This window comes from Aplysia californica, unplaced genomic scaffold, assembly GCF_000002075.1.
Source record: "Aplysia californica isolate F4 #8 unplaced genomic scaffold, AplCal3.0 scaffold01065, whole genome shotgun sequence".
NCBI classification, from domain to species: Eukaryota; Metazoa; Mollusca; class Gastropoda; order Aplysiida; family Aplysiidae; genus Aplysia; species Aplysia californica.
Genome location: NW_004798335.1, coordinates 80,930 through 108,078, shown reverse-complemented (window position 1 = coordinate 108,078; position 27,149 = coordinate 80,930). Strand labels below are relative to the sequence as shown.

The 27,149-nt window shown below is 41.0% G+C and overlaps 1 protein-coding gene across 1 annotated transcript in view; it reads right to left on the bottom strand.

Annotated features, from left to right (window-relative positions):
- The window catches only part of LOC101846782 (E3 ubiquitin-protein ligase TRIP12), a gene marked incomplete in the record, with an annotated part of 59,416 nt that overhangs the window by 5,421 nt on the left and 26,846 nt on the right, over positions 1–27,149 (bottom strand). The window contains 23 exon segments of the mRNA XM_013089854.2: positions 1,110–1,223; positions 1,892–2,056; positions 3,194–3,358; positions 4,587–4,856; positions 6,777–6,884; positions 7,191–7,344; positions 8,826–8,971; positions 11,242–11,399; positions 12,691–12,785; positions 13,439–13,707; positions 14,330–14,461; positions 15,084–15,176; positions 15,556–15,663; positions 17,024–17,209; positions 18,057–18,166; positions 18,952–19,030; positions 19,951–20,063; positions 21,441–21,589; positions 21,892–22,153; positions 22,856–22,974; positions 23,869–23,975; positions 25,488–25,615; positions 26,878–27,049. Of these exon segments, the coding sequence (XP_012945308.1) occupies positions 1,110–1,223; positions 1,892–2,056; positions 3,194–3,358; positions 4,587–4,856; positions 6,777–6,884; positions 7,191–7,344; positions 8,826–8,971; positions 11,242–11,399; positions 12,691–12,785; positions 13,439–13,707; positions 14,330–14,461; positions 15,084–15,176; positions 15,556–15,663; positions 17,024–17,209; positions 18,057–18,166; positions 18,952–19,030; positions 19,951–20,063; positions 21,441–21,589; positions 21,892–22,153; positions 22,856–22,974; positions 23,869–23,975; positions 25,488–25,615; positions 26,878–27,049 (3,402 nt within the window).

Here is a 27,149-nt window from a genome sequence, read left to right as displayed (position 1 = left end):
CACACACACTCTTTCATTAGAGACAAAAGAGATGATTCATAGGGGAAGAACTTATACTAATTTCAAACAAAAGATTTTACGCAGTATAGCTTGACACTACAATATCTCTCTTCTTTTTCTTTTTTTATATGAAACAAGGTTATTTATAATGGCACGAACTCTGCTATGGGTTTTTTTCTTTTCAACCCCACCCATATCCTATCTTTACCCCCCAACCCCCACCCCCAACATCCCTTTAACCCACAAGCAAAAACAAAAAAGGATGACAGAATAGAGTCATCTAGTCCTTTGACCCTCTATTTCCATGATCATGCGATACTTTTCCCGTTTCAGTTTTTATAATTTTATTTTTCCAGTAAGTCTTTGGATAGTGATGTTTTACATTCTGGCAATTCACGTGTAACAGTAATACTTGGTAATGTCTGTGCGCTGTTTTCAAGATCAAGTCAGAACAGAGCTATGTCTCACTCACCAGTGCTTTTTTACTACAGATTTGTCTCTTATGGAGGGCTGTTTTTTCCCAACTCCCTCCACCCAACTTTCTCTTCGGCCCACCAGGATGATTTCATACTTAATGCGTTCAAAAAGACAAAGGCAAGTCTCACTCACACCTTATCACTGCAGATCTGTGTCTTTAGATGGACAATTCTTCCCCCACCTCCAGCTTTCTCTTCAGCCCACAGGGAGGATAACATGCTGTGAAGTCCACTTAAACCAAACCCCCCTGTTTTTAGTTTCGACAGATTTACTGAAATATTGAATAAAAACATCTGGGATTTTATATTCTTTCTGTTTACCGTTATTTTCGGACAGATTGAGAGCGCGTTCACTAAACTGCCTAGTATAAGCAGACGTGTATTACAAATTCTGGACAATTTCCGAAATCCTGATTTCCTATCTTATTCTAAAAAATCGGCACCTCGAAAACAGGCCGGTTAGCCATGACAAGAAGAGTCGAAAGCCAGCCTTTGAAGTAATCCAAAATGTGTTTATGAAGATGTTAAACATTAACAATCAATCGATTTAGTTTAAAGAAATGAAGGTTGAAAATCAGAAAAGAAAGAAAAATGTTCCCACTAGTAATGTTGCCATTACATCACGACTCTCACCTCCTCAGGATAAAAGCAGTGCAGAGTGGAGAGAGGGAATAACGCCTCAAAGCCCTCCCGGAATGCCTCAAACTGTCGGCTGATCCCCTCCACTAGGCTCCAGTGAAGTACAAGCTGCAAAAAAGGGGGTAATTTTCGCTTTTTAGTTCAGAGTTTTACGCACTAGAAATACAAATAGGTACACAAAAGTAAAGATTACAAGTGTTACAAGAGAGTAGCATAAAACAAATGTTTGAAAAAAAAGAGGAGCAATACACACCACAGCATCCGTCAACCACCCACAGTAAGACTTTTACTTTATTTGTGACACAAATTAGCCTTAGTTTAGTATGGGGTTTTACGGCGCTCGCAACTTCATAAGGTCATATGAGCACGTATACAAATTACTCTAATAATTGCTGAAGATAAATAGTGTTACTAGAAAGTAACATACAAAGAAAAGAAAGAGGAGAGATAGGGACAACAGATGTTTGATGAGAGAAAGAGCAAACCACACAAGAGCACCCAGAGCCACCCACAGCAAGACTTCGTTCTGTTCTAGCAAAAGTTTTACAGCACTTGCAACACAATTAGGTCTATAAGTGCTGAAGATTAGAGATGTTGCAAAAGACATTTTGATTCACAAAAGCAAAAGAGAAAACTCTGAACGGTTATTTTTTCACCAAGACTTTTATCTAATCTGATTTTCCCATCTTAATCTAAAACATCTGTGGCTTTCTGTAAAAATATAGAGGATTGAAAGCACCGTATAAAGACGGCTAAAAGTGACAAGGCAACCCTACCTGCAGATATTCCTCTAGATTGTCGATGTTGACTTGTATGTCACGGCCCCCTTTACACAGCTCGATGTTCTGATTGCCAGGCAGGACGTAGTAAAGGTCAAGGTCTTCCAGGGAGCAGCCATCCATGGTCAGGTTGGACAGGGCTTGCTTCCTGCATTCCTCCGTCTGTGAGTGTGTGTGTGTGCATGTGTGTGCGAGAAAGAATGTGTGTGTGAGTGTGTCCAGTCACACGAGAGAGACAAGGGTGAGTAGACAGAAAGTAGTCAAAGTTGTGGTTCATTGGTCGGGGGGGGGGGGCACACGGATGACACATAGAGAAAGAAAATGAGGGCAAGGGTGAGTTAACTTTTAATTTCTAGCCAGACAATAAAACCTAAGTCTCATTTGATACGGTTTTACAATAAGACCCCCCCCCCCACACACCCCCTCTTTCATTAAAAACAAAAAAGATGATTCATAGGGGAAGAACTTATACTAATTTCAAACAAAAGATTTTACGCAGTATAGCTTGACACTACAATATCTCTCTTCTTTTTCTTTTTTTATATGAAACAAGGTTATTTATAATGGCACGAACTCTGCTATGGGTTTTTTTCTTTTCAACCCCACCCATATCCTATCTTTACCCCCCAACCCCCACCCCCAACATCCCTTTAACCCACAAGCAAAAACAAAAAAGGATGACAGAATAGAGTCATCTAGTCCTTTGACCCTCTATTTCCATGATCATGCGATACTTTTCCCGTTTCAGTTTTTATAATTTTATTTTTCCAGTAAGTCTTTGGATAGTGATGTTTTACATTCTGGCAATTCACGTGTAACAGTAATACTTGGTAATGTCTGTGCGCTGTTTTCAAGATCAAGTCAGAACAGAGCTATGTCTCACTCACCAGTGCTTTTTTACTACAGATTTGTCTCTTATGGAGGGCTGTTTTTTCCCAACTCCCTCCACCCAACTTTCTCTTCGGCCCACCAGGATGATTTCATACTTAATGCGTTCAAAAAGACAAAGGCAAGTCTCACCCACACCTTATCACTGCAGATCTGTGTCCTTAGACGGACAATTCTTCACCCACCTCCAGCTTTCTCTTCAGCCCACAGGGAGGATAACATGCTGTGAAGTCCACTTAAACCAAACCCCCCCTGTTTTTAGTTTCGACAGATTACTGAAATATTGAATAAAAACATCTGGGATTTTATATTCTTTCTGTTTACCGTTATTTTCGGACAGATTAACTCTGTTCGTTCAAGCTGACTCTACTACTATATATAAAAGCAAACAAGCTAGTGTTGGTGTCTCACCAGTGCCTTGTCACTACAGATCTGTTTCTTCTGGTGGACAATGTCCTCTAGCTGTTGGAAGGAGCGGGCCAGGACGCGATCCACGTGGAAGAGGTCACTGGAGGTCAGGGAGTGCTCCATGCCCAGCATCCACTTGTAGAACACGCGGCTCAGGGGGAGGTCAAGCTGGGAACAAACAAAACAAAGTCGGTTTTAATCACAAGAGTTTCACAGGACTTGCAGTTCAATAAGGTCATATAGGTGCCAAAGATTAGAGGTGTTACAAGCGAGTAACAAAAACAAAAAAGAAAGAAGAGAGATAAAAATGGTAGATGTTGGATAGGACAGAAAGAGCACAAACACAATAAAACGAAATAAAATTTTTTACTCAACATCTGCGGACAACCATACTTAACACCTCTAAATATTTTTAAAAGTTTTAGTTAGAATGTTTTACAGCACTTGTCACACAAAAAAAGTCATATAAGTGCTGAAAATTAGAGGTGTTGCAGCATCGTAATTTACAAAGAAAAGGAGGAGGAGAGATAAAGATGATAGGTGTTTGCTAGGAAAGAAGAGCGAACCACACTAAAGCACCCGCTAACTACCCACATCTTTGCTTGCTTCCTCACATTTTTCACATAGGTCTGCCTAACCACAACAGACTTTTATTTTCTTCCTAAAGACAGTGCAATAAATACTTTCTGAAAATTTTGCATACTAAAATAAACTCGCAAAATTGTAACATCAAACATATGAAACCAAATGGGAAAATGATGTACAAGGGGAAAGCACACAAGTCGTTCATTGTATGTTTTATAAGGATGTTCATTTTTCTTCACTTGCAAATTACCTTTCTGAGGAGTGAACACTGGCAAAGTTTATACGGAAGCGACTGATTGCGTTTATGTAACCTAAAATCAATGGTGCAGGAGATAAAACACAAACAAAGGTACACATACAGAGACAAACAAAGATACATTTACAAACATAAACAAAGGTACATAGACAGACACAAAGGCACACTAGCACATACAAACACAAGTCACAAATAAAGACACAAACCACAGACACACATAAACAGTTTGGTTTTAGTTTTTAGTTTTAGAAAGAGTATTACGTCACTTTCAACACAGTAAGGTCATACAAGTGCCGAAGAATAGATGTTACAAGAGAATAACATACACAAAAAAGGAGGAGAGATAAGGACGACAGATGTTTGATAGGAAAGAAGGAACAAACCACACTAGAGCACCAACTAACCACCCACACACACAAACAAAAGCTCTCACATACCAACACACACATACACAGCAACAAACAAAGGTACACATACAGAAAGGCACAAACAAAGGTTCACAGAGAGACACACACACACACACACACAGAGAAAATAAAACAAAACCTTTCTCACCATTCTGGAATCCATGAGAGCCTTGGCCATGAATTTCCCCAAAAACTTGAACCTGGCCTTGACCTTGTTGACGTGCGTGGCCTTTGAGCCTCTGTGCAAGGGAGCTGGGAACAGGCCGCAGGCGGACTGCGTGTAGTCCAACTTGACATTTGGGTCAGCCGGGGAAGTGGCCGTCACCGTGTCTCCTCGCCACAGCTCCAGGTCACTGCGCTGGAGCTCCTTTGACACCAGGGCGTAGAACTCCAGGGTGGGGCCTAGGCCTGTGCCAACCTGTTACATGGATAGACAGTTTGGTTTTAGCAAAGAGTTTTAGATTTTGTAAGAGGTTTTAGTTTTAGTAAGAGCTTTAGACAGACAGTTTGGTTTGAGTAAATAGTTTTAGATTTAGTAAGAGTTTTAGTTTTCGTAAGACCTTAAGATGGGTAGACAGTTTGGTTTTAATATTATGATTTGGTAAGAGTTTTAGTTTTAGTAAGAACTTTAGTTTTGTTTTAGTAGAGGTTTTACGGCGCTTGCAACTGCATAAGGTCATATGAGTGCCAAGGGGTGAATGTCAACAGAGGAAGGCCTTACTGGGAATCGGGCTTACTCTGCTCACCTCTCTCGCCTCAACAGCACAAAGTCTGCTTCGAATATCAAGGCACCCCGGAAATAGCGGGTTACAAGAGTGTGACGAACATACAAAAGAAGTAGAGGAAAATGACGGTAGTAAGGATTAGGAAAGAAAAAGCAGCAGTTCCCTGTTGCAGTTCAGGCACAGTTATGAGCATGACATTGTTGAATCAGCCCATTTTCAATTTTTCAGTGTATACAAACAAGTTAATGTCCCCCCTATGGGAATAGCCTACAGACATTTCAGTCAGTGGCATTGCCTGAGGGGGGGGGGGGGGGTTGAACTTTAGTTTTAAAAAAGAGAAAATAACAGTTGCAAAGAACATAGAGCATGCTGTAGCGCATGGACATGCTCTGTATAAACGAAGTTATCAATAATTATTATTATTAAGAGGTTAAGTTTTAGTACAAGTTTTATTAAAAAAGAGTTTCATTCAAAAAAAGTTATAGTTTTAGTACGAATTTTGGTTTTAGGAAGATAAAATTATTGTTATAACTGTTGAAACGCATGATGTAGAGTGTGGATATACACATATGAAAGAATGATTTTTAAGAGATTTAGTTTTAGTGCAAGAGTTTTGGTTTTAGTAATTGTAATAACAGTAAAAAGTTTTTATTTTAGTAAAACTAGTAATGAGCGCTTCAGTTTCATAGAAAATGATTGTTGTAAAGCATCTACAGCATGCTATAGAGTGTGGATATGCACTGTATAGGAGAAAATCATTAATATCAAGAGATTTAATTTTATTAAAAGTTTTAACTTTAGTTAAAGAGTTCTTGGTTTAGTAAGAGTTCAACTACTGTTATGAGATTTAATTTTGATCAGTTTAAGTTTAAAGTTCTGGTTTTAGTGAGAGTTTTGAGATTTAGTTTAAGAAAGAGAACATAAACGTTGCAAAGTGCATAGAGCTCGCTGCAGACACAAGATATGTGCTATATAAAATCAATTAATTATTTCTAATTATCCCTATTGAGAGTTTTAGTTTTAGCAACACTTTTAGATTTCTAAGTGTTTTAGTTTTCCTTAGAGTTTTACAGCACTTGCAAAACAAAAAAGGTCAAATAAGTGCCCAAGATAAGATGTTTTAGTAGAGGTTTTTCGGCGCTCGCAACTGCATAAGGTCATATGAGAGCCAGAAGATTAGAGGTGTTACAAGAGAGTAACAAACATAACAAAGAAGGAGGGGAGATAAGGACGATAGATGTTTGATAGGAAAGAAGGAGCAAACCACACCAGAGCACCCGCCAACCACCCACGCCCAAGATAAGAGGGGTTACAAGATAGTAACAAGAGAATAAAAGGAGGAGAGAGAATGATGATGGTTAATAGGGAAGAAAGAACAAACCACACTAGAGGACCCACTATCCACCCACAGACATACAGCACACCACAGACAGATGATTGCGCAAAGTGGAAGGTGAGACAAACGTTACCAATTCTCAGTGTGTACGGGGCTGATCAGTTCAATTATTTCACAATACTAAATCAAACTGCGAGGGGAAAATTTTAATTATCAGACATGATATCCCCCCCTCCCCCCCCAAAACAAAGCAGACACACACAAACACAGAATGTACCTCATTCTCATAATGTATCTCCAGCATGGTCCGTGCGCTGGCCGAACCACTCATGTCTTCCATCACTTTCTCCGCCTGTTTCAAGATGTCTTTACGGCTCACCTCTCTCTGCACACAAAAAAAGTTGGTTTGTTTGAGTAAAGAGAAGCGCACTGACACAGTATCAGTCATTCACTTTATTTGTTTGAACAAAGAGAAGCGTATCAACGCAATAACAATTATTTATTTGGATTGTTTGAGTAAAGAGAACCACAGTGACACAATAAGTCATTTATTTTGTTTGAGTAGAGGTGTACAATGACAAAATAACAGTCATTTACTTTATTTGAGTAAAATAGAGCACATTGAAATGGTCATTAGAGGAGGTTTGAAAATATATTTACAAAGTTTACAAAGCAGACAAAACACACTCACTCTCTTGCGGTCTAGGCGTGGGCCCACCCTCTCGTTGTCGTGCGATGAACTTTCTCCCGCCTGATCCTGCTGCAGCCTCAAGACAGCGCGGTCGCGGTCAAAGGTCGTGGCAAAGAACAACATCTGTCTCGTGTCAAAGGGGAACAAGAAGGGCCTGGGGAAAAAGACAAAACAGAAATAACAACAAAGTTTAACCAGAGCATATACAAATTTTAAAATATTTTAATTACAAAACTTTTTACATAATTAGAACATCCCCCCTCCCCCAAGCAGGGCAACTGTGTTTCGACACAAGTGTGATCAGCAGCCAGTGAATTTATGTGTATGTGTTCTTTTGTTGGATTACTGCCGCATATGTGTTCGAAAGGATTGTTGAACATTGACTGGATCAGTATGCATGAAATATGTCATTGTGTAAGCTGTCAATTTTGTTTTTACTATTTTTTTAAATTATATTTTTTTAATAACTGTGAAACGCCTAGAGCTACCAGGGAGAGGGTGCTGTAGAAGTGATCTTTGCTATTACTACACAGCTGCAAACTATTTAAAACACAAAAAAAGCAGGTCAAGATGGTGGGCATTTGCCCCAGTAACCCTCATCCAAACCCTTCACACATTTTTGTATTTTCAATAAATTTAAGCAATTCAAAGCAGACTTGCTACAAAAGATCTCCCCTCCCCAATAGACTTATAAATGGGCTTTGTTCTTATTATCATTCACAAATCCAATATTAACAGTTCACTTTTCTTTTTTTGAGTACTGGCATGTCCCTTAGGAGCAATACTAGAAAACAGAAAATAAGTATTTTCTGACACAAAATCAGACACACAAAAACACTTGCACTCAGACCCTCAAAGAAATATTTAATATGTAATTTACTACTGATTGGCAGCTACATTATCATTATTATCTCTCTCTCTCTCTCTCTCTCTTCTGGCGCTGTGGCTTCATAAACGGTCAGTGATGCCGACAGCACACAGGAACTCAACACTTGCCCGGGGGTCCTTAAAAAGTGCTGAAAGTGGGTTACTGAAATGTCCCAGCAGACGGGCTCTAGCACGATAGCTGACAGGACATCTCAGGAACACATGGTCCAGTTTCGTCCTCCTCCTTGCAGGCTCGGCAGGACGGATCTGGGTTGTCCGCTGGCGCAATTTTGTGGAGATATGATCTCAGCTTGGGCGATTTTCCACCAGTTCTCACTTGGGAGAGAAGCCGGCGGTCCTGTCGTCTTAGCGAGGCCTCAAGCTGGTATGACGGCGGCTGGGCAAACGGCAGTTTGGGTTTCACCTCTCTTTTCCACTTTGCGCGGGTCGATCGGTGGATGACGGCTTTAGCTGTCGAGAAATCGATTGGTGTGTCAATCTGTGTAATCGCTGTTGCTTCTTTGGCGATGCTGTCAACTTCCTCGTTCCCAGCCAGTCCAGCGTGGCCTGGAATCCACTGTAAGTGGATGGAACATTCAGAGCGTTGACAGAGGGTGTGCAGGTGTTGCCAGATTGAGCAGGCCACCTTTTCCGATTGATTGGTAGGGCCGTATGAGAGGCGCATGACTGCTGACCTAGAATCAGTGTATACATATCATTATTATGATTACTATTATGATTCATTATAGTTATATCAAATGTCCTTACGCGGCCTGTCCTATCTCAGGCAGCCAATTGGGCAGGTTCCCCGTCATGATGATGAGAGGGTCCTGCAGCTGTCTGTTGGCCTTGGCTGTCAGCTTACTGCTGATGAACTCTGCGGGGGGCAGGACGGGGGACGGCAGAAATGACACCTGGGGGACAGAGACAAATGTGAACAATTAAGATCATGTGATACAATCAAAATTGTCCAACACGGCCACCTGCTGTTGAGAAGAAAAGTGGGTGTCGTAGGTGGCCTTTTTTTTTTTTACATAAGCGCTTTACGGAGCTTACAACACAATTAGGTCATAAAAGAAATGAAATGGCTGTCTTGGACAGTGCCATTATAATATAATAAAGATGCAAGGAGGAAATGGGCAGTGGTTGTTTTTACAGGTGATTCTCTTGAACATGGGAGAGGGGGTGTTAGAGCAGTTTCGACTGAAAGCTCAGAGAAAGGGAGAGAGACAAGTTTGACACACTGATCTGGAGAAATAGAGAGGCAGACAGACAGACAGAAAACGGGCCATTTAAATTAACAAATTTTCATCAAAAAATTTTATGGCAGGAAAAGCCGAGTACGACAACAGAGTCTTTGTTTCAATAAAGAAACGCACATTGACACAAAGACAGTCATTTAACTCTTATAGACCGACATTATTTACCCTGGATTCACCGGAATTAAATCATGGCTGACCAAGGGAAATCACATCTGTTATTTTCTTTTGTGTTTTTAGTGTGTTTCCCTGTTAGTAATGTACCCATATTATACATCATTGTAGAGGGCATTGAACGTAGAATCAGATTAGTATAAAAATATTGAAATTCAAAGGTAAATGTGTTAGTTTTGAAGAATTACATAACATTACGACATCAAAAAAAGAAAAAATGAAAAGAAAATTTCTTCTTTCCGTGACAAAGTCAGATTCACCACTTTCTACTCCTAAATCTGTGTTATCGATAGGTTCTCTCAGTAATTCACTTGCTTTCTCAGCAGTGTGCCTTACCAAGCGTTTACCTGACGAAGCAGAAGGCTTATTCTTCGGCATAATGAAAATTTCAGAAACGACACACGAACCCCAACGCAAAACATAGCTCAAAACTCGCATCAACGCACTGTAAACAATTGAAAAGCCCCGCTATTTCTTTACAAACGGTGGATGTGACCTTTAACCCACGCTAAACCCATCGGAGAAAACTAGTATCGGTTTCTTCTTCGTCTTTGAATAAGGAAATAAAAACAACACAGTATGTGTCATCCCGGCTGATGGCGGTCGGCGGAAACAACACAGTATGTGTCGTTACGGCCTATAAGAGTTAATGAAGGGGAAAAGTAAGACAGAAAGACATAACAAAGGGAAAGAAAAGGAAGTAGGACCACCTGCAAAGAGCCCTGGAAGATTTTGGTTTGCAAAATATTAATTATACAAATAAAAGAATTCTAGCATAAAAAGCTCAAAGTTTCACCTAGAGGGCTTCCTTAGGAGCCACTTTATTACGATGAGAAGGCATAAATCAACACAAAATCATCATCAGTATCCTGTCGTACAGTAGTAAAACCTTGATGAAGACTGATATGTTTTCAAAAGAATTTAGTATAATACAAAGGCTGTTTTAAGTTTTCTTCTCATCAACTTTGTTAGGAACATTGCTATAATTTTTTTTTTCAAATACCTATGGTAAAAGCAAAGTCTCTTACGCATTATGAATATTACAGGTATGCCACTAGGATTTTGTACAAGTTGCATTTGCAAACAAAAAGACATTTTATAGACAAAACTATAGCTGTCAACTTTTCAAAACCAAAAAATACTCTACCCACGCAGGCAGTCATGATGATGGACACTGGCCATGTATCCCCCTTCCAAACCTTTCACACCCACTATTTTGTACGAAATAAATTCATGCTCACTAAGTAACTATGACGATACTGGACACAACTACAAAGAAAACATCTTATCATTCTCATTTGCAAGTACGTTCTTGAAAATTCATTATTTTTCTTTAGCACTGGCATGTCCATGAGGAACAATACTGACTTTTAGTCCATGAGGAACAATACTGGAAAGTAGAGAGAATACATATTTTCCAACAGGAAAACCGACAGTCGTACTCAGATCCTCAAAAACATGTCCAATATATTATTTGACGTACTAGACAATATCGATTGTCAACTGCTCGCCGGGTTGGATGTGGCCTGCAGGAATCGAGTCTGACACACAAGTGACTTACATCATACATAGAGGCCCAGTGTCTGTTTGTTTGACACACAAGAGACTTACACCACACATAGAGGCCCAGTGCCTGTTTGACACACAAGTAACTTACATCATACATAGAGGCCCAGTGCCTGTTTGACACACAAGTAACTTACATCATACATAGAGGCCCAGGGTCTTTGTTTGACACACAAGTAACTTACATCATACATAGAGGCCCAGTGCCTATTGAGGGCGTGGAGCACTCGGAGCAGAGCCACAGTCTCCAGCGAGGCGTCCTCGACAGTCACGGAGGCCGGCAGCTTCTCTGACAGAAAACTCTGAAGGACGGGCTGGGACATGGGGCTGCTGGCTCGGGAGTCTGTCATCGTCATTGTTGTGGTAGGCGTGGCGGTGGTGGTGGAGGTATTGGGGGTGGTGGTAAAAGGGGTGTGTGGACGTAGTGGTTGTCATGGTGGGGGTTGGGGTGGGGTGGGGGGGGGGAGGAGTGGTTTTGTTAAGGAGGTGGGTGGTGGGGGGTAAAGTTGGGGTAGGGTGGGAGTAGGGAAGAAGAAAAAAATGATTGCTCAAGACTCAAGAGGGTAAAAAGAGAAGGGCATGATTCGTATATCACTTTATGCAGGTCAACTTACAGCTCATGGTTGTTTGAGAAATTGTATGGCATCTGCAACACAAATACGTCATACGCGTGCTGAAGATTGGAGGTGTTACCAGAGAGTAACAAAGAAAAGAAGAGAGAAGGAAAATATAAATTTGATAGGAAAGAAGGAGCAAACCATACCACAGCACCCGCCAACCACCCACACAACATTAAGGTGGGGGGGTGTGTGTCCCACCTATTTTTGGTCAGTCAGGGTCAAATTGGGTATTACAATATTTTTTGCTTTTACTCAGTCATTTCTCTGTTGATTTGATTGTCCTTTGGCGCAGTCGTAGCTAGTTGGATGCCCAACATTTTTTCTTCTTACATTGTTATTCTAACTTCACTAATTAGAGAGGTACCTCATTTTTGTCAAACGTATTTGATTTTTTAATTTTTGACACATTTTTCGAAACTCCTCTGAAGATTACAGGTGTATCTTGATGGCATTTGGCATACTTGTTGCCCTTAGGGGTGGTTACATTGCATTGTCCGCGTTTTATGATATCTATCTTGGTTTTCATTTTATGATAAAAACAATTTGGAAAATTGACCGATTTTTGTATTTTTGACAAGATTTGCACGATTCTACATATAACTCCAAGACGAAATAAGATATCGAAAGATGCTGACAATATATAACTTATATGCTTCTTGGGTACATGTGTACCAAAGGACAATAAAATTCATCGGTAAATTTTAGAGGAGTATTGATTTGAAAACATGATGTGAAAATCCAATATGGCCGCTATAAAAATGGCGGCCATCTTGGATCCGGGAAAAATCTTTTTTCATCGTAATACCTATATCAGAACGAAGTTGTATGCCAAGTTTAAGGTTTCTAGGTCCAAAAATAAAGGAGTTACCTCGCTCGTGGGGACCACCTCACCCCCTTAAGCAGAGAAGCAAACAACAACAGATGGGAAAGTAAAAAAATAGGATCTACCAGTGGTGCCCACCAAGCATCCCAACCTGCCCAGAAACACACAGGACACTTGTACAGGTCTCTCACCTTTCTTTTTTGACACCTTGGAGCTCTTCGATTCAGCTTTAGTCTTCTTGGGGCTGGTCACCATGTTTTCTTCTTGCTCACTTGCTGGTCTGTACCTGAACAGTCAAAAACAAATCAAGTTTAATTTGAGACAAGAGAAGCAGATCAACAAACTAACTGTCACTAAGCATAAAGCAACATCAAATCTGACTAATAGGACAAACTTCTATCCAAAACAAGGTAACATAGAATCTTTTTTTTTGTAACTGTTTTACGGCACTTGCAACACAATAAGGTCATAAAGGTGCCGAAGATTAGAGGTGTTACAAGAGAGTAACAAACACAAAAAAGGAGGGAAGATAAAGACGATAGATGTTTGATAGGAGAGATTAGAAGAAGCAAACCACACCAGAGCACCTGCCAACCATCCACATAAGAGGTCTTATTTGAAAATAACACAAAGAAAAGAAAGAAGAAAGATTGGGCAACATTAGATCCGGCAATACAGTTCAAGTTTGAGTAAAGAGGAGAACATCAATACAAAACTGGTGTAGCGAAGAAGCACGACAAATAGAAACAACCAGAGGAAAACAAAGCAAGTAGGACCTACCAGTGGTGCCCTCCACTTTACTTTTCCCTACCTAGCAGCCATCCGAGTTCTAGCCCTTCGGCCTGATGGCGCCCTCTAACCGGCCACGTGACAATTCAAACAACCACCCACCCCCCTCCACACACACACACACATAAACAAACAAACACTGTAGCTCACCATATGGTGTGTGTCTGCACCCAGAGACTGGTGTTTCCAAAGGGTGTGTCTGTGTCGCCGTCGCTGAGATCCCCGACCTCTGTGCCCCCGTGGCACACGTACTGCTTGACCGCCTGGTAGACCGTCATGTTGTAGGGCAGCACATGGTCGCCGATGAGGAACTCGAGCCTGTGCCGCGGCGACGTGGCCGAGATCACGATGGAGGCCATCTGTTCCTCCATCTCCTCGTCAGAGTTGTCGTCGTCGCTAAGATCCTCATCCATACCCTCCTGTTGTGAGCGAAACAAAGATATAGTTTTAGCTTTGGTAAAGGTTTTAAGACACACATACACACATGAGAAATAGGTCATGTTAAGAGCTCAAGATTAGATGCGTTACTACTAAACATATAAAGTGCTACTACAATAAAGTCACATACAAAGGCAAGGAGGAGGAGAGACAAGGATGATGTATGTTTAATTAGGGTATGTGTGCGTGAGTGTGTGTGTGAGAGAAAGAGAGATGGGCCCTTGCTGGGAATGTCTTGCTCTCTACCACTACTCAGCCTTTTCCAGTTACTGACGTCTGTGGGTTTGAGCATGTGAATGTGAATGTGTGAGACAACTAGTCACACACACATATACACAAACATACACACAACGCACAGATCTAGACTTTCCACTGAACCGAGGAAATCTCACCGTTGAACTCAACCTACCCTCATTTGAGCCCCACCCATTTTTTGATCCACTAACCCCCGCTGTAACCTAGCCTTCCCACTGACTAATAATTATTTCTCTACGGCACTTACTTAGTCTTCCCAAACTCATGACTAATAAGCATTTATCTACAGTATAAATCGTCACCTTCCCAAACTACTGACGAATATAAGTATTTCTCTCAGACACTTACCCTAGTTTTCCCAAAACCCCTGACTAATAAGTATTTCTCTATGGCTTGCACGAGGGCTAGTGGATCAATCTTCACAGGGCCTCCCTTCCACTGCTTCAGCGACGTGCACGCTGGGTGTCTCTGAAGCTGGCACTGTGAGCACAGGAGAGGAAAAGGCAAACATTTTAGTACACACACGTTAGTGCAAGCAATCCCTGAAAGGTGAGAGGTTCATGGGTTCGAGGCTCAGCTCAGCCCAACATCGTTTTCTTGGCAAAGGTATTGCAAATAGATTTTCCTCCCTTCAACTGGGTGTAAATGGGCAATTGGCCATACGCAGTAAAAGATCTTGTCAGTATGTTAGTGCTTTAGTACCTTTAAATTAAGATATTACAGAATGCTATCAAGTCTGCTGGGGTAATAATATACATTGTAAAATGCATAGAGCTTGCTGTTGAGCAGGAATTTGTGCTATAAAAAAGCTAGTTATCACCTTTATTCTTCCCCAAAACATTATTACTATTCAAAGATGAGATTAATATTATCATTATATCTGAGAATGTTTATTTCATTCATGACTGAAAATAGCCAGAGAAGTCACAGTGTTCCCCTTGACAAGGTTACAATTTACCTTTAACTGATGTGTAGTGAAGAACTTGATTATTGTTACCATCATTATTATAGTATTATCATTATTGTTATCATATTCATTACATTCACAACAGAAAATAGGCGGGATAGTTAGAATGTTCCTCGTGACAAGGTGAAGGTTTACCTTTAACTGGTGTGTAGTGAAGAACTTGAGGGCGTTGCCCCCGCGACTGCTGCCACTTCCCCCACCAGGTAGGTCGTGAACTTTGACCTGAAACTACACAAAGAGAGGGACAAATGGAATAAACCCCAAGGGGCAAGCAGGAAATATATTGCATTAGAAAAATAATAATTTTTATTTCAAAGGAGGCCAAAACACTTTTTTTTCTAAATTAAAAAAAAAAAAAAAAAAAGGAACAAATTTTTTCCATTATTCTTCACAGAAATTATTAAAGTTATACCAGAGTTAAAACTATAAAATCCATCTCAGTATTAAAACTATAAAAGTTATCTCAATTTTGTAGCCATGTTATCTCAATGTTGTTACTATAAAAATTATCTCAATGTTTTAACTATAAAAGTTATCTCCACCCATAGGTAAGACTGTAACAATAAGAGTAACTTCTGGAACAAGGTATGAGAGTGCCATTGGTTACCTGCTCCAGCTGATGTAAGCAGGCCATGAGTTTGGACACCAGGAAGGACAAAGCTGGCGTTCTGTCCTTGTCACTAGGTGGTTCCTTCATGTACGTCACGCTGGGAGGCTGGGGGGGAGGGTCACATACACATACATAATATGTATAACACACACAGTCCTTGATTGCAGTGGTGATGGTGGTGGTGGTGGTTGTTGTTGGTGTTGTTGAAGTGGCAGTGGTTGCTATTGTTTTAGTTGTATCGATGGTGGGTGTCATCGTCGGTCTGGTTGTGGTGTTTGTTGTTAATATTGAAGCAGTTGCTGCTATAAGCTGACAAAATGCCTTTTCTTATATTCACAGCACTTTCAAGGTAGCAAGGCCTAGGCATAACCATTTTAAAACGGCATTCTTTCAAAATTTGAATTCTAATTTATTCAAAAACTAGTGACAGTTTCACTTTGATTTTTTTTTCACAGAGGTAGGGTAACTGATCAGGCTTTCAATTGACCAAATTAAAAAATTTGACACCAACAATGAAAAAAGGCGTTTTGTCAGCTTATGGCAAAGTGGTTGTTATTGTTTGGTTGTGGTGATGGTGGGTGTTGTGGGTCTAGTTGTTATTGTGGCGGTAGAGACTACTTTTGTTCTTGTGGTGGTGGTGGCGGCTGGTGCTGTGGGTGTTGCTATGTGTTTGGTTGTGGGTGATGGGTTGTTGTTGTGGGTCTGGCTGTGGTTGTTATGGTTCCAGTGTTTAGTTTAAGTAAAAAATTTACAGCACTTGCTACACAATAAGGTAATATAAGTGCCGAATATAAGAGGTGTTACAAGTGAGTAACAAACACAAAAAAGGAGGAGGAGAGAGGATGATAGTTTTCGACAGGAAAGAAGAAGCAAATCACACCAGAGCACCCGCCAACCACCCATGTTCCAGTGTTTGCTGCCGTGGTTTTAATGTTGATTGTCATGATTGTTGGTGGTGTCCATAGTGCAATTGTCAATCTTGCTGATGCAGAACTGCAGTTTCCTGAGAGTCCCCACAAGAAACGTCAAATTTAATTCAATTTGAGTTTAAAAAAGCACGTCGATCCAATAAATATTTAGTGCATGGGAACAGTAGACAGACAGGGACACTGAGAAATGGAGAGAAACAGACTAGAACCATGGCATTGGTTTTCTAGTGGTTAGGCTGTTGGGCTGGCAACCGATAGGTCAAGGGTTCAAACCCTACAGGGCCCCGATGTTGCATCTTTGGGAAAGAACTTGAGATGCAGAGAAAGTTCCTTAGTGTCCTGGGGTCTGCCGGGGTAATATTGTATAACGGTAAAGTGCAAAGAGAATGCTGTAGAGTGTGGATATGCACTGTGTAAATTGACTTCTCAATGTAAGACTCCGCCCTTAGCCACTTTGAAAAGTGACGTATGATGGAGTCTTATACCAGATATCTAAAATGCAATCATTATTACTACTGCATCAGCACCGCACATACCGGGCAACAGAGGAAGACGTGAAGAAATCGGCGGATGCGAATGTCCCTCATGACATCGCCCGAGGTGCTGGACAAGTACTGAAGCAGCGTGCCGATGAGCCCGCTGTGGATCACTTCAAATGGAGAGATGTCGCTCTCCCTCACGATGGCAGCGATCTCGAGCAAGCGATCTATACCACTGTCGCCCTGGGAGATGAAAACAAACAGGACAATGTTGTATGGTTAAATTTGAGTTAAGTTTTAGATTTAGTTTTAGTAGGGGGTTTCACGAATAAATTTTATAACGATTAATTTGACCAAAATATATGTCACATGATAGAGCTAAAGGAGCTGAGAAAAACAGAAAAAAACTGCATGAAGATTGGAAAGAGGAAAAACCGGGATTTTAGGTCATGTAAGTGCCAAAGATCAGAGGCATTACTAGTAAGTGACATACACAGGGTTCCCACTCATCAAGGAGAAACAATGGTCTTGGCAAGCTTGCCGTTGCCAAGTTTTAAAAAAAAGAGGGTGGGGGTTCTTATTGACCGTTAGCTTGACTGTTACAAAAACAAAAGAAACCTGACGGGACACGTCACAATCCTTTGATCTTGATTGTACATCACTGCACAACATGAGCAAAGGGGCAAGCATTTTAACACCTTGTCAAACTAAAGTTGGCCTTATTCCTTGTTAATGTTTTTCTTAGGGCAAAATATTATTAAACAACTTCAAAGGCTATGTACAGAGGGCGAGTTAGACAGCTGAACGTGATGCAGTGACGTAGACTGTCGCGATCTGATTTTTCATAACTTATACACTGGGAATGTGGAGATGAGTTGCAGCAGCTGAAAGGCAAATCATTTTTTAAAATTTGAATAAGGCTTGGGGTATTATGATCGTATTTTCATAAAACCGAATTTTTTTTTAAAGGGCAGCCCTTTGGTTTCCCTGACTTTTCTCCCATACATTTTTGTATTCATTCATTTTCAAGGTGTTTTCCTGATCAGGAAATCAGAAAATTTCTGGCTTTAAGACCAGAGTCCTTTGTCACCTGTGGTGAAAGACGTTCGGTAGCAGAAGAAAGTCGTTTGAGCATGTCCAGCGCTGGGTGGGAGTCTCCGTGTATATCGGCTGAGAAATATTTCTCCATAAACAGTTTACCTGGAGATAGGAGCAGAAATGAAATACATGACACATGTTCGTCTGAATTAAGAGAAGAGCGCAAAATAGTTAGTCTTTTTTAAAAAGTTTTAAGCACTTGCAACAAAATAGGTTATATAAGTGCCAAAGATTAGAGGTGTTACAAGAGAGTAACAAACACAAAAAAAGATGAAGAGAAAAAGACGAAGTATGTTCGATAGGGAGAGGAACAAACCACCCACCAACCACCTACTACCAGTCTTTTAGAGCTGAGAAAAGGTAAGACAGACAGAACCAACAAGGTCAAGTCCTAAATTTAAGTAAGTACTATTTTTTAAGTCTTCTTTAAGTAATAAAAAATTATTCAGGCAATAGTAGTATGAATGAGATGAAATATGCCAACTCATAAGCTTTGGCAAACAGACCCTGATTGGCTAAAGATGAGTAAGGGATATATAAATGTAACTCCCACCCTCCTTTCCCCCTTAATAGGAAGTAAAAACATCCCAATATACCACACACAGCAAGTATCAAGGTGAAAAAAAAAGCACATGAGGATTTTTTTAGTACAACACTCATTTACAGCATTTCTAATAACAAAACAGAAAGAAACCCCCAACCCATAAAGAACTTGACATGACGACATTTCTGTCAACAAAACAGTAATAAAATTAAGATGTTCACATTATGATACTCATTTACCACATTTAAAAAAAATGAAGCAACAAAAATTCAGAAGTCAAGGGGGGGGGGAGGAAGGGCACAAGATTAAAACATTCGTGCACAAGACAGCGTTTTACCCTTACATTGTTCTTTGATCCAGGTTCTGACTTTCTCCTTGTTGACCACGACAGGGGGAGGCAACTGTTTGTGTGACAACATCTCCTGCGGACAGATGAAGTTCAGTTCTTCTTCAGTAAGCTGGTAGAAGGGAGGCAACTAGTGCCGTCTTATCACACCCTGAGGTAAAACTCCTCTTCCTCTTTTGCATCACAATTCCACTATTGTTGCATTCAACTTTTAGTGGTTTGTGTTTTTTTGGGGGTGGGTTTTTTTATTTTGGGTTGGCAGATTCAGTTTGATAGAGTTGTAATAGTTAGCGGTTTGCATCCCCATAAATTGTGTCAATTTACATCATTTAGGAGGTGGAACATTCCTGTCAACTAGAAAGGGACTCAATACATACCAAATATGGTCAATTTAAGCTCTTCAATACTCAAACTGAGAGAGAGACCCACAGCGATGACAATGTGTAAATGTGATGCAAAAGTGACTTAAAAATACAAAAACATTGCATTCTATAATCCAGTCATACTTAATCCTTGCAGAATTCTGTATCTGACCAGGGAAGATGCGGGCCTGTTGTGACAAAGAGTGGGGCACCAACAGACGAACATCGCCATGGTTACATATGACCAGTGACATCTGACCTGACCAATTCAGACTTAAAACCCTTTCACCTCCAATAAAGCTGAAGCAAGAGCATTAATGAAAAACATTAATGCAAACAATTTCATTCAATGTATGGAAAAAACACTTAGTCCAACAAAATATGAGTGAAGCCTTATTCATATCAATGAAACTTCATGTCTAGTTTGGGGGGGGGGGGGGGGGGGGGGGGCAAAGGAGAGAGAGAGGGAGAGAGAGAGAGAGAGAGAGGGGGGGGGGGAAAGGATAGACAGAGAGGGAGAAAGAGACAGAGAGATAGAGCGAGTGAGATAGAGATACAGAATGAGAAAGGGAGGGAGATTGATATAGAGAGATACATATACACAGAGAAAAGAGATGCCTTTCTCCATGTTCACCTTCATGGATGCCTGTCTGTCTGCCGAGCTGCCCGTCCTGCCCCAAGACCTGGGGTTCAGAGTGGTCAAGAATGGAATTTTGGACCCAGATGAGCTGGATCTCGCGTCTTTGCCTGTGAGACAGAGAGGAGAAAATAGTGCCACAGGGTGCTAGATACCACGAACACATTATTTATTTTGAGATTGAGTACAGGAAAGCACACTCACATGATAGCACTCATTAAAGGTGTGTGTGTGTTTCTGTGTGTGAGTGAGTACGTACGTGTATGTGTGTGTGTGTGTGTGTGTGTGTGAGTACGTATGTGTGTGTGCGTGTGTGTGTTGGGGGGGGGATGGGGGAGAAAAAGTGGGACCTACCAGTGGTGAAGAAATATAGAACCTACAGCTTTGTTTTTTTGTTTTGTCTTTGTAAAGTGTTCAACGGCGCTCGCAACTGCATAAAGTCATATGAGCGCACAGGACACACCTAATATTTTCAGTTGGTAGGAAATTTTGAACTTTGCGCGGGTGGCGGCCGAAGCCTACTCTTATCGATTTTAGACCACCAAGGGATCTTTAACGTGCGCAACTTGCACACGGGCCCTCTGAGATTTTTCGCCCTTGTCCGAGAAGGCTAGGTGTAGATCTTTCCTACCAGAAGATCAGGGGTGTGGCTGAAAGACAGCAGTAAGAAGAAGCCAAGGAGTAGCAGTAGAAAGGCTGCAGAAAGAATCAGGAGCCCAGAGGAAGGGGCAAAGGAGGTGAGGGGGTGGGGGCAGAAAGAGGAGACGAAAGCAGACGACAGAACATTGCTAGAGAGCAGAAATGAGGTGAAAGGAGACAAATTTAGAGAAGAAAATTTTTCGGTCGCTACCCCGATTCGAACCTGGGACCTTTGAATGAGAGGCCAACACCTTAACCTCTAGGCCACGAGAGCCCCCTAAACCTACACTAAATGAATTTTTGAGACCAAAATTACAGAGCTATAAATTACATTTACAAAACTAATATCTGCCTGGAACAGAAAACCAAATAAATACACAAACAAACATCTAGAACAATCTCATGTAGAACAAAGACACATGTAGAACATTCTCAACAAGAAAACGTAGAACAAATTCAAAAAGAAATGTCGAACATTCCAACAAAGAGACATCTAAGAACAATTTCTCAACACAGAAACACCAGAAGCACCATGAACAATCTAACAGAAAAATTTTAAGAATTATCTCAAAGAGACATCTTAAACAATCTCAGAGACAACTTGAACAATCTCAACAGAGAGATCTCAAAAAGACATCTTGAACAATCTCAAAGAGATGTCCCAAACAATCTAAAAGGGACATCTGGAACAAACTTAACAGAGAGACACCTACAATGATCTGAAAGAGACACCTACAATAACCTCAAAAGGACATTCAAGACAATTCAAAGAGACATCTCAAATAATCTCAGAGGAACATCTAGAACAATCTCAAAGTGACATCTAGAACAAACCAAACAGAACGTACCAGAAGCTGACTTTCCTCTTCCGCGGCCCAGCAGGAGACTCACTCCCTTAGGGGAAGGCTCAGAGGAGGCTGGATCTTCCGACTTGCTTCCTTTTTTGGTCGGGCCTCTCCTGGGTGGCCTCTTTCTCTTCAAGACATCACTCAGTTTCCTGAAAAAGCATCAACTGAATTACCATCTGCTAGACAAAAAGGTCAACTTTTATGTCTAAAATTCCAAATAAAATCTTACAAAAGATTGTACAAGTGCTAATTTAGTTTTTTCTGCTGTAATGTAAGTGTTTTACAACCCCAACAAAATTTTAACAATTGTATGTCAGGCTTCCACCTTTGCTGTCCGGACCAGCCCTACACAGGAATCAAACGCAGCGTTTACTCATGCCACAGCAAAGCGTCTTGTAACTAAATGCTTCACCAGACACCAATGACGTTTTCTGTAGCTCGCTCAACTTACATATGTGCCGACGAGGCGCAGGGCTCTTCGATGTGTGGAGAGGCGCCACTGCTGGGTGAGCTCAACTCCTCCGCCCCTCCTCCCTCTCCGGCATCCGGGGCGTCTATCTTGGGTATGGGTAACGGGACAGCCGGGCAGCTGGCGTCCAGGGCTGAGCCCAGGATGGGGGAGGTGCCTGGAGGGGAGGGGGCCGTGGACTTGGTGGGAGAGCCGGGCAGGGCGCTGTCATCGCTGGCCAGTTTCTGTATCTGATGCATCACCCCTGGGCACAGAACGTAACAGAGGTTTTTGAAAATCACTTTTTATATAGTTTTATTTCTTTGGGCAAGGGATGGATCATTTGTTGTGAGTATAACTATTAGGTCATGAGTGTGTGTGTGTGTGTGGGAGGGGGGGGGGAGAGAAAAGAGAGAGAGACAGAGAGAAATTGATGGGGGGGAGGCAGCAGGTAGAGGTAGGGCAAAACTGATGTCAACACCAGCAGTGTTGAAGATGTTTGGGTAGCATTTCTCAAAGAAGTTTATTTTGTACAATTTTCTTTTCCCTGTAGAAGTATATCCTGGGCATAATAATATGTATGACCCATCTAAAGGCCTAGAGGCATAAAAGCTTTAGAGCTTATCATGAAAAAATAACTGATTATTTATCAATTAACTTTTTAACTTTTTCAAAACCCAATCAAGGGCATCCAACATTACACCAAATAGAATAGGTTTTGGTGTGGTACATCACGACCTCAGTGTTTTCATGTTATATCTCCATTTTCTTAAACCTTGAAAATGTAACTTCTTCTTAAGTTCACTCTTTGTTATGAACTGTTTTCACTGTTTAAAAAAATGGAGATACGACAAGAAAGCACTGAGGTTGCGATATGCAATGTGCCCCCAAATTCCCCACTGCCGGATCCGAGTCAGTCCAAGGTTTATTCACGACAGTAGACAAGCCTGTCTTTACAGCGACTCACCCTCTCTTCTGAAATAGACGCTGAACACATCCGGCAACTTCTGCATCAGAATGTTAGCCATCTGGATGGCACCCACAACCACTTTCAGATCTGGTGAGCCCAGCATGCAGGCAAGTTGACTAGAGACAGACGAAAAAACAAAAAAAAACCAACCAACATCAAAGATTGGGAGTCACATAATCAAAGTTTAACTCTTTAAACCCGAAGTTTTTTCCACCGTTCCCTGTGGTTTTTTCTACAGTAACCTAAACCTGGTGCACTTTGTCTCATTATAACCCCAAAAACTTGCCTCCAACTTCAAAATGGTGGAAACAAGGGCTTAGTCATTACTTAAAAACTTGGTTTGCGAATAGTACCGAAAAATGCAAAAACTAGCACTGAATAAAATGAAACAGCTGTTACTAGTATCGGACGCTCACAGGATCCCATGGGGAACAGGGGTTTAAAGAGTTAAAAAAGATTTTTACGGCACTTGCAACATAAATGGTCACTTTTAAGCACAAGGGGGCTATCTCAAAATTTTTTTGGAGAAAATCGGAGGCAATGTTTTTGCCCCTTGTTCAGTTCCTTTAAAGGACAAGGAGAGTTTTCTCTATAATATAACCAAACAAACATACACACCAATGAAACCAAACTTCTCCTACAGGTACGACAATGCCCACTTTTGGTGTTGGTCAAGATTTCTGGAAACCCCCGAAATCTGGGTTAGCCCACTTATCTTAAAAAGCGACCAAATAGGTCACATAGAGACTGAAGATTAGAGGTGTGACAAGAAAGCAACATAAAAAGAAAAAAAGAATATATAAGGACAACAAGACGTTTGATAGGAAAGAGGAAGCAAACTACACCACAACACCCGCCTACCACCCCCATTTATTTCAGTCATGAATAGACCGAGAAACTACAAACACAGGGAAGAAGTAAAATGAACAAACTAAAAAAGAAACCTCCCCTGAGCAGATTTTTCTAGCCCCATCTGCTCAGGCTCAAACCCTGTGAGAAGACCTTCGTACCTGGATACAGCCTGTGTGCCCAAGACTTCCTTCAGCAGCTCTGGGTTGCAGTAGTAGATCATTCTGAGAATGGTCTGAAGGCACTTGTGGCGAATATTGGGGCCAGCCTGGACAAAGAAAACATACACGGTGGACATAGATACTGCTCTATACTTCTTTCACATCATTTAAGAGGCAGGCTATAAGAACCAACCGAAGTTGAGAGGGATAAAAACATCCCAACAGAAAGACAGATATTCGATAAAACATCTCCCCACTTGAAATAGAACTCGTGTCTCCTGCATGTAACAGAGAAGCAACTAACTGCTAATTCAGAAGCTGGTGCTCTATACACATCTATACATTAATAATTTACAGCGACTTCAAACACAATCTAACAATCTGATGAAAGAATTTACCAAAACATCACCCTCTAAACATAATAATTTTCTGCGACTTCAAACACAATAAGATAAAAAAAAAAAATTATTTACCAAAACATCACCCATAAAAATCAGTCAACAGCATCAAAACATTCCAGAGCCACTCTTCACTCTTTTCTTGTAAATTAACCAACAATTGAATTCTAAACACACCACCCAATATGAACGGTGCCCTCCGCTATTTACACACTATACAGTAGATGTCATCATTACAGAACATACTTGTTTTGTTTTTGTACAGGCTTAATATATCTTTAAAAACTGCAAGGTTATTTACGAGGTAAGACCTCTGAACTTAATGCTCATCTCCAATAGGATAAAAATAAATGCCTTGAAAATGGCCCGAAAACAACCCAATTTCAAGAATGCCTGTTTGGTTAAGGAATTCAAACCAGGGCCATTCAACTGAGCTTATAGTACGCCAAGGATGCATTGTGTTGTTTCTTAAATAGAGGAGGGGGCCCAGCTCAAAGAACAATCTTTGCTTAAACATAAAAGTGGTATTTTTCTTTCAACAGTTTTTCTTTACATCTACTTTTTCCCATAAGAAACTGCCTTCTACTCAGCCTAATACAGTAGCAACCTACATTTCCCAACAAACACAGAACCGACCTCCTCAGAATTAGCATTTTTTTGTCCATTGAAAAAAAAAACTTCAATAGAGAATAAAAATGCAAACGGGGCTCACTAGCTTGGATATAAGGTAGCACAACTATTTTCACAGCAGTACAGTCGAACCTGCTCCAACTGCTACATCCCCAAGCACTGTATGCTTCCCAGGAAGTTGAGTTTGTTTCAGAATGCTCTCAGGTCTGCTGGGGTAATAGTATAGATTGTGAAGCGCATAGAGCTTGCTGTTGAGAGGGGATTTGCGCTATACAAATGCTATCTATTATTATTTTTATTAAAATCACCCATACAAAAGACCTCTTCCCACTTCCACTCTCACATTTGTCAAATATTACTAAGAAATTGTCCAAGATGTCCACATGTCTACAGAAGGGCAAGAGTCCAGCTGTAGCTGTATCGATAACAACAACCACATGTTTAAGACAAACACTTTTCTTCTTGACGCGGGGGGGGGGGGAGAATCTTGGACAATTTAGACTGTTTTTGGTTGGAGTCCTGTTCCACAAAAGCATGGATTTTTTCTCAGGTAGAAAAGTCTCATCGTACGAGTGTCCGACATGTACTCACAGAAGAGCTGTACACCTCATACAGGACAGCGAAGAGCGTCTGTATGAAGCTAGAGGCCAGTTCCTGGTCTTCCTTGAGAATCTCTGCTCGTGAGTCACAGCGCTCCACGTTTGGGTCCACTTGGCCAGCTGAGGACAGGAAAATGCAAGATGTACAAAAACATGCAAAATTGTACAGGCTTGACACACTTTGAAACACTAAAAGGTAAACAAAGAGGTGGGACCGCTGAATTTAACATCCCTCTTCAACAGGACCGATCCAAACAGGAAAATATGTGTAAAATACTTTTTCAAAGAACACAATGTCAGACTAAGATGAGCCTAAAATCCCCGAACCCATTTGCTATTATGAGTCCGGTGGCGTAACTACAAAATTACTGACAGCCCCAAAACACAGATGAAAAACGGGCAATCTCAACAAAATAGTGCTACTGCAGATGAAAAGAAGTTCTAAAATCCCTTGGTTTCTTACTACACAGCCCCAAAATGATCACACACTCAATAACTGAATTGAAAAGTCTTCAAAACTTAAAGCTTTCAAATCTGATTTTCTCACAATTCCTATTTTGTGACCACCCACATTTTTCCTGTGAACTCCTCAGACAGTCTCCAGTTTGTATAGGGAAAGTAAGAGAAGCACACCAAAACAACAATTGTGTCTCAACATGGTGGAATCATGCACTCGTCAAATTTTGGGCACAAGGTAATATTGGCATCATCTTAAAACTTGTTCATTTGTTTTGCTTTCGAAGAAAAAAAAATAGTCAACCACCTCGATTAGAAGTGGAGATATTTGCAATTGAAAGACAAAGGGGTCGCCTGATTTCAGTGGCAAAATTAGCGAGAAATTGGCCACCAAAGTTTAGTGACTTCCATAGATTCCGTGACCCTTTTTTTGGTGCTAAATCTAAAAACAACAAAAACGACATTAAATGGAAACTAGCAAACATATTTTCATAGTTCTTCATCTAATGAATGAACTTCCAGTATGAGAGACCTGTTTTTGTCAATAGCCGAAAAGTAACTTGATGTTGAAGTTGTCATAAAGGAATGAGCCTGAGCCACTGTCAGCGGCTAACTGGCGCAGTGGTTCCGACCGCGAGACACTGGGAGCGGCTTGCCGGAGATAAAGAGTTAAGAAAGAAGTGTGCCTGATGTGTGCATATAAGCAAAGATTAATTTTTCATAGCATGTACAGGATCGTTCATTTATTTTAAATCTGTACTGTACTCACTTTTACATAAAGCGCCTAGAGCTGTGTGCACGCTGTAGAAGGTGTTATAAATCAAAATTATTTTCCTCATTCATTACTATTATCAATAATTTAAGGAAGCACCCCCAGCCCCGACCCCTTTTCCATATTAAAAAAAAAAAGTGACCATCCTACTCACAGGGATCCCCAGAGGTATTCTGTCCTGCCGGACCCAGGCTGTTGACTTTCCGCACCACTGGCCTGGCCGTCCCTGTGTCTTCGTTGATCTGCTGCATGGAGTTGAAATCTAGCAGGTAGGAGCGGCCCATGGTGGATAAGCTCACCTCCTCCTCACCAGCCTGATACGCTGCCTGGAGACCATAAAACAACCACATTATAAGAGATTGTTCAATTTGAGTAATGAGAAGCACATTGACACTATGATAGTCATATTGTACAGGGAAGAAGCAA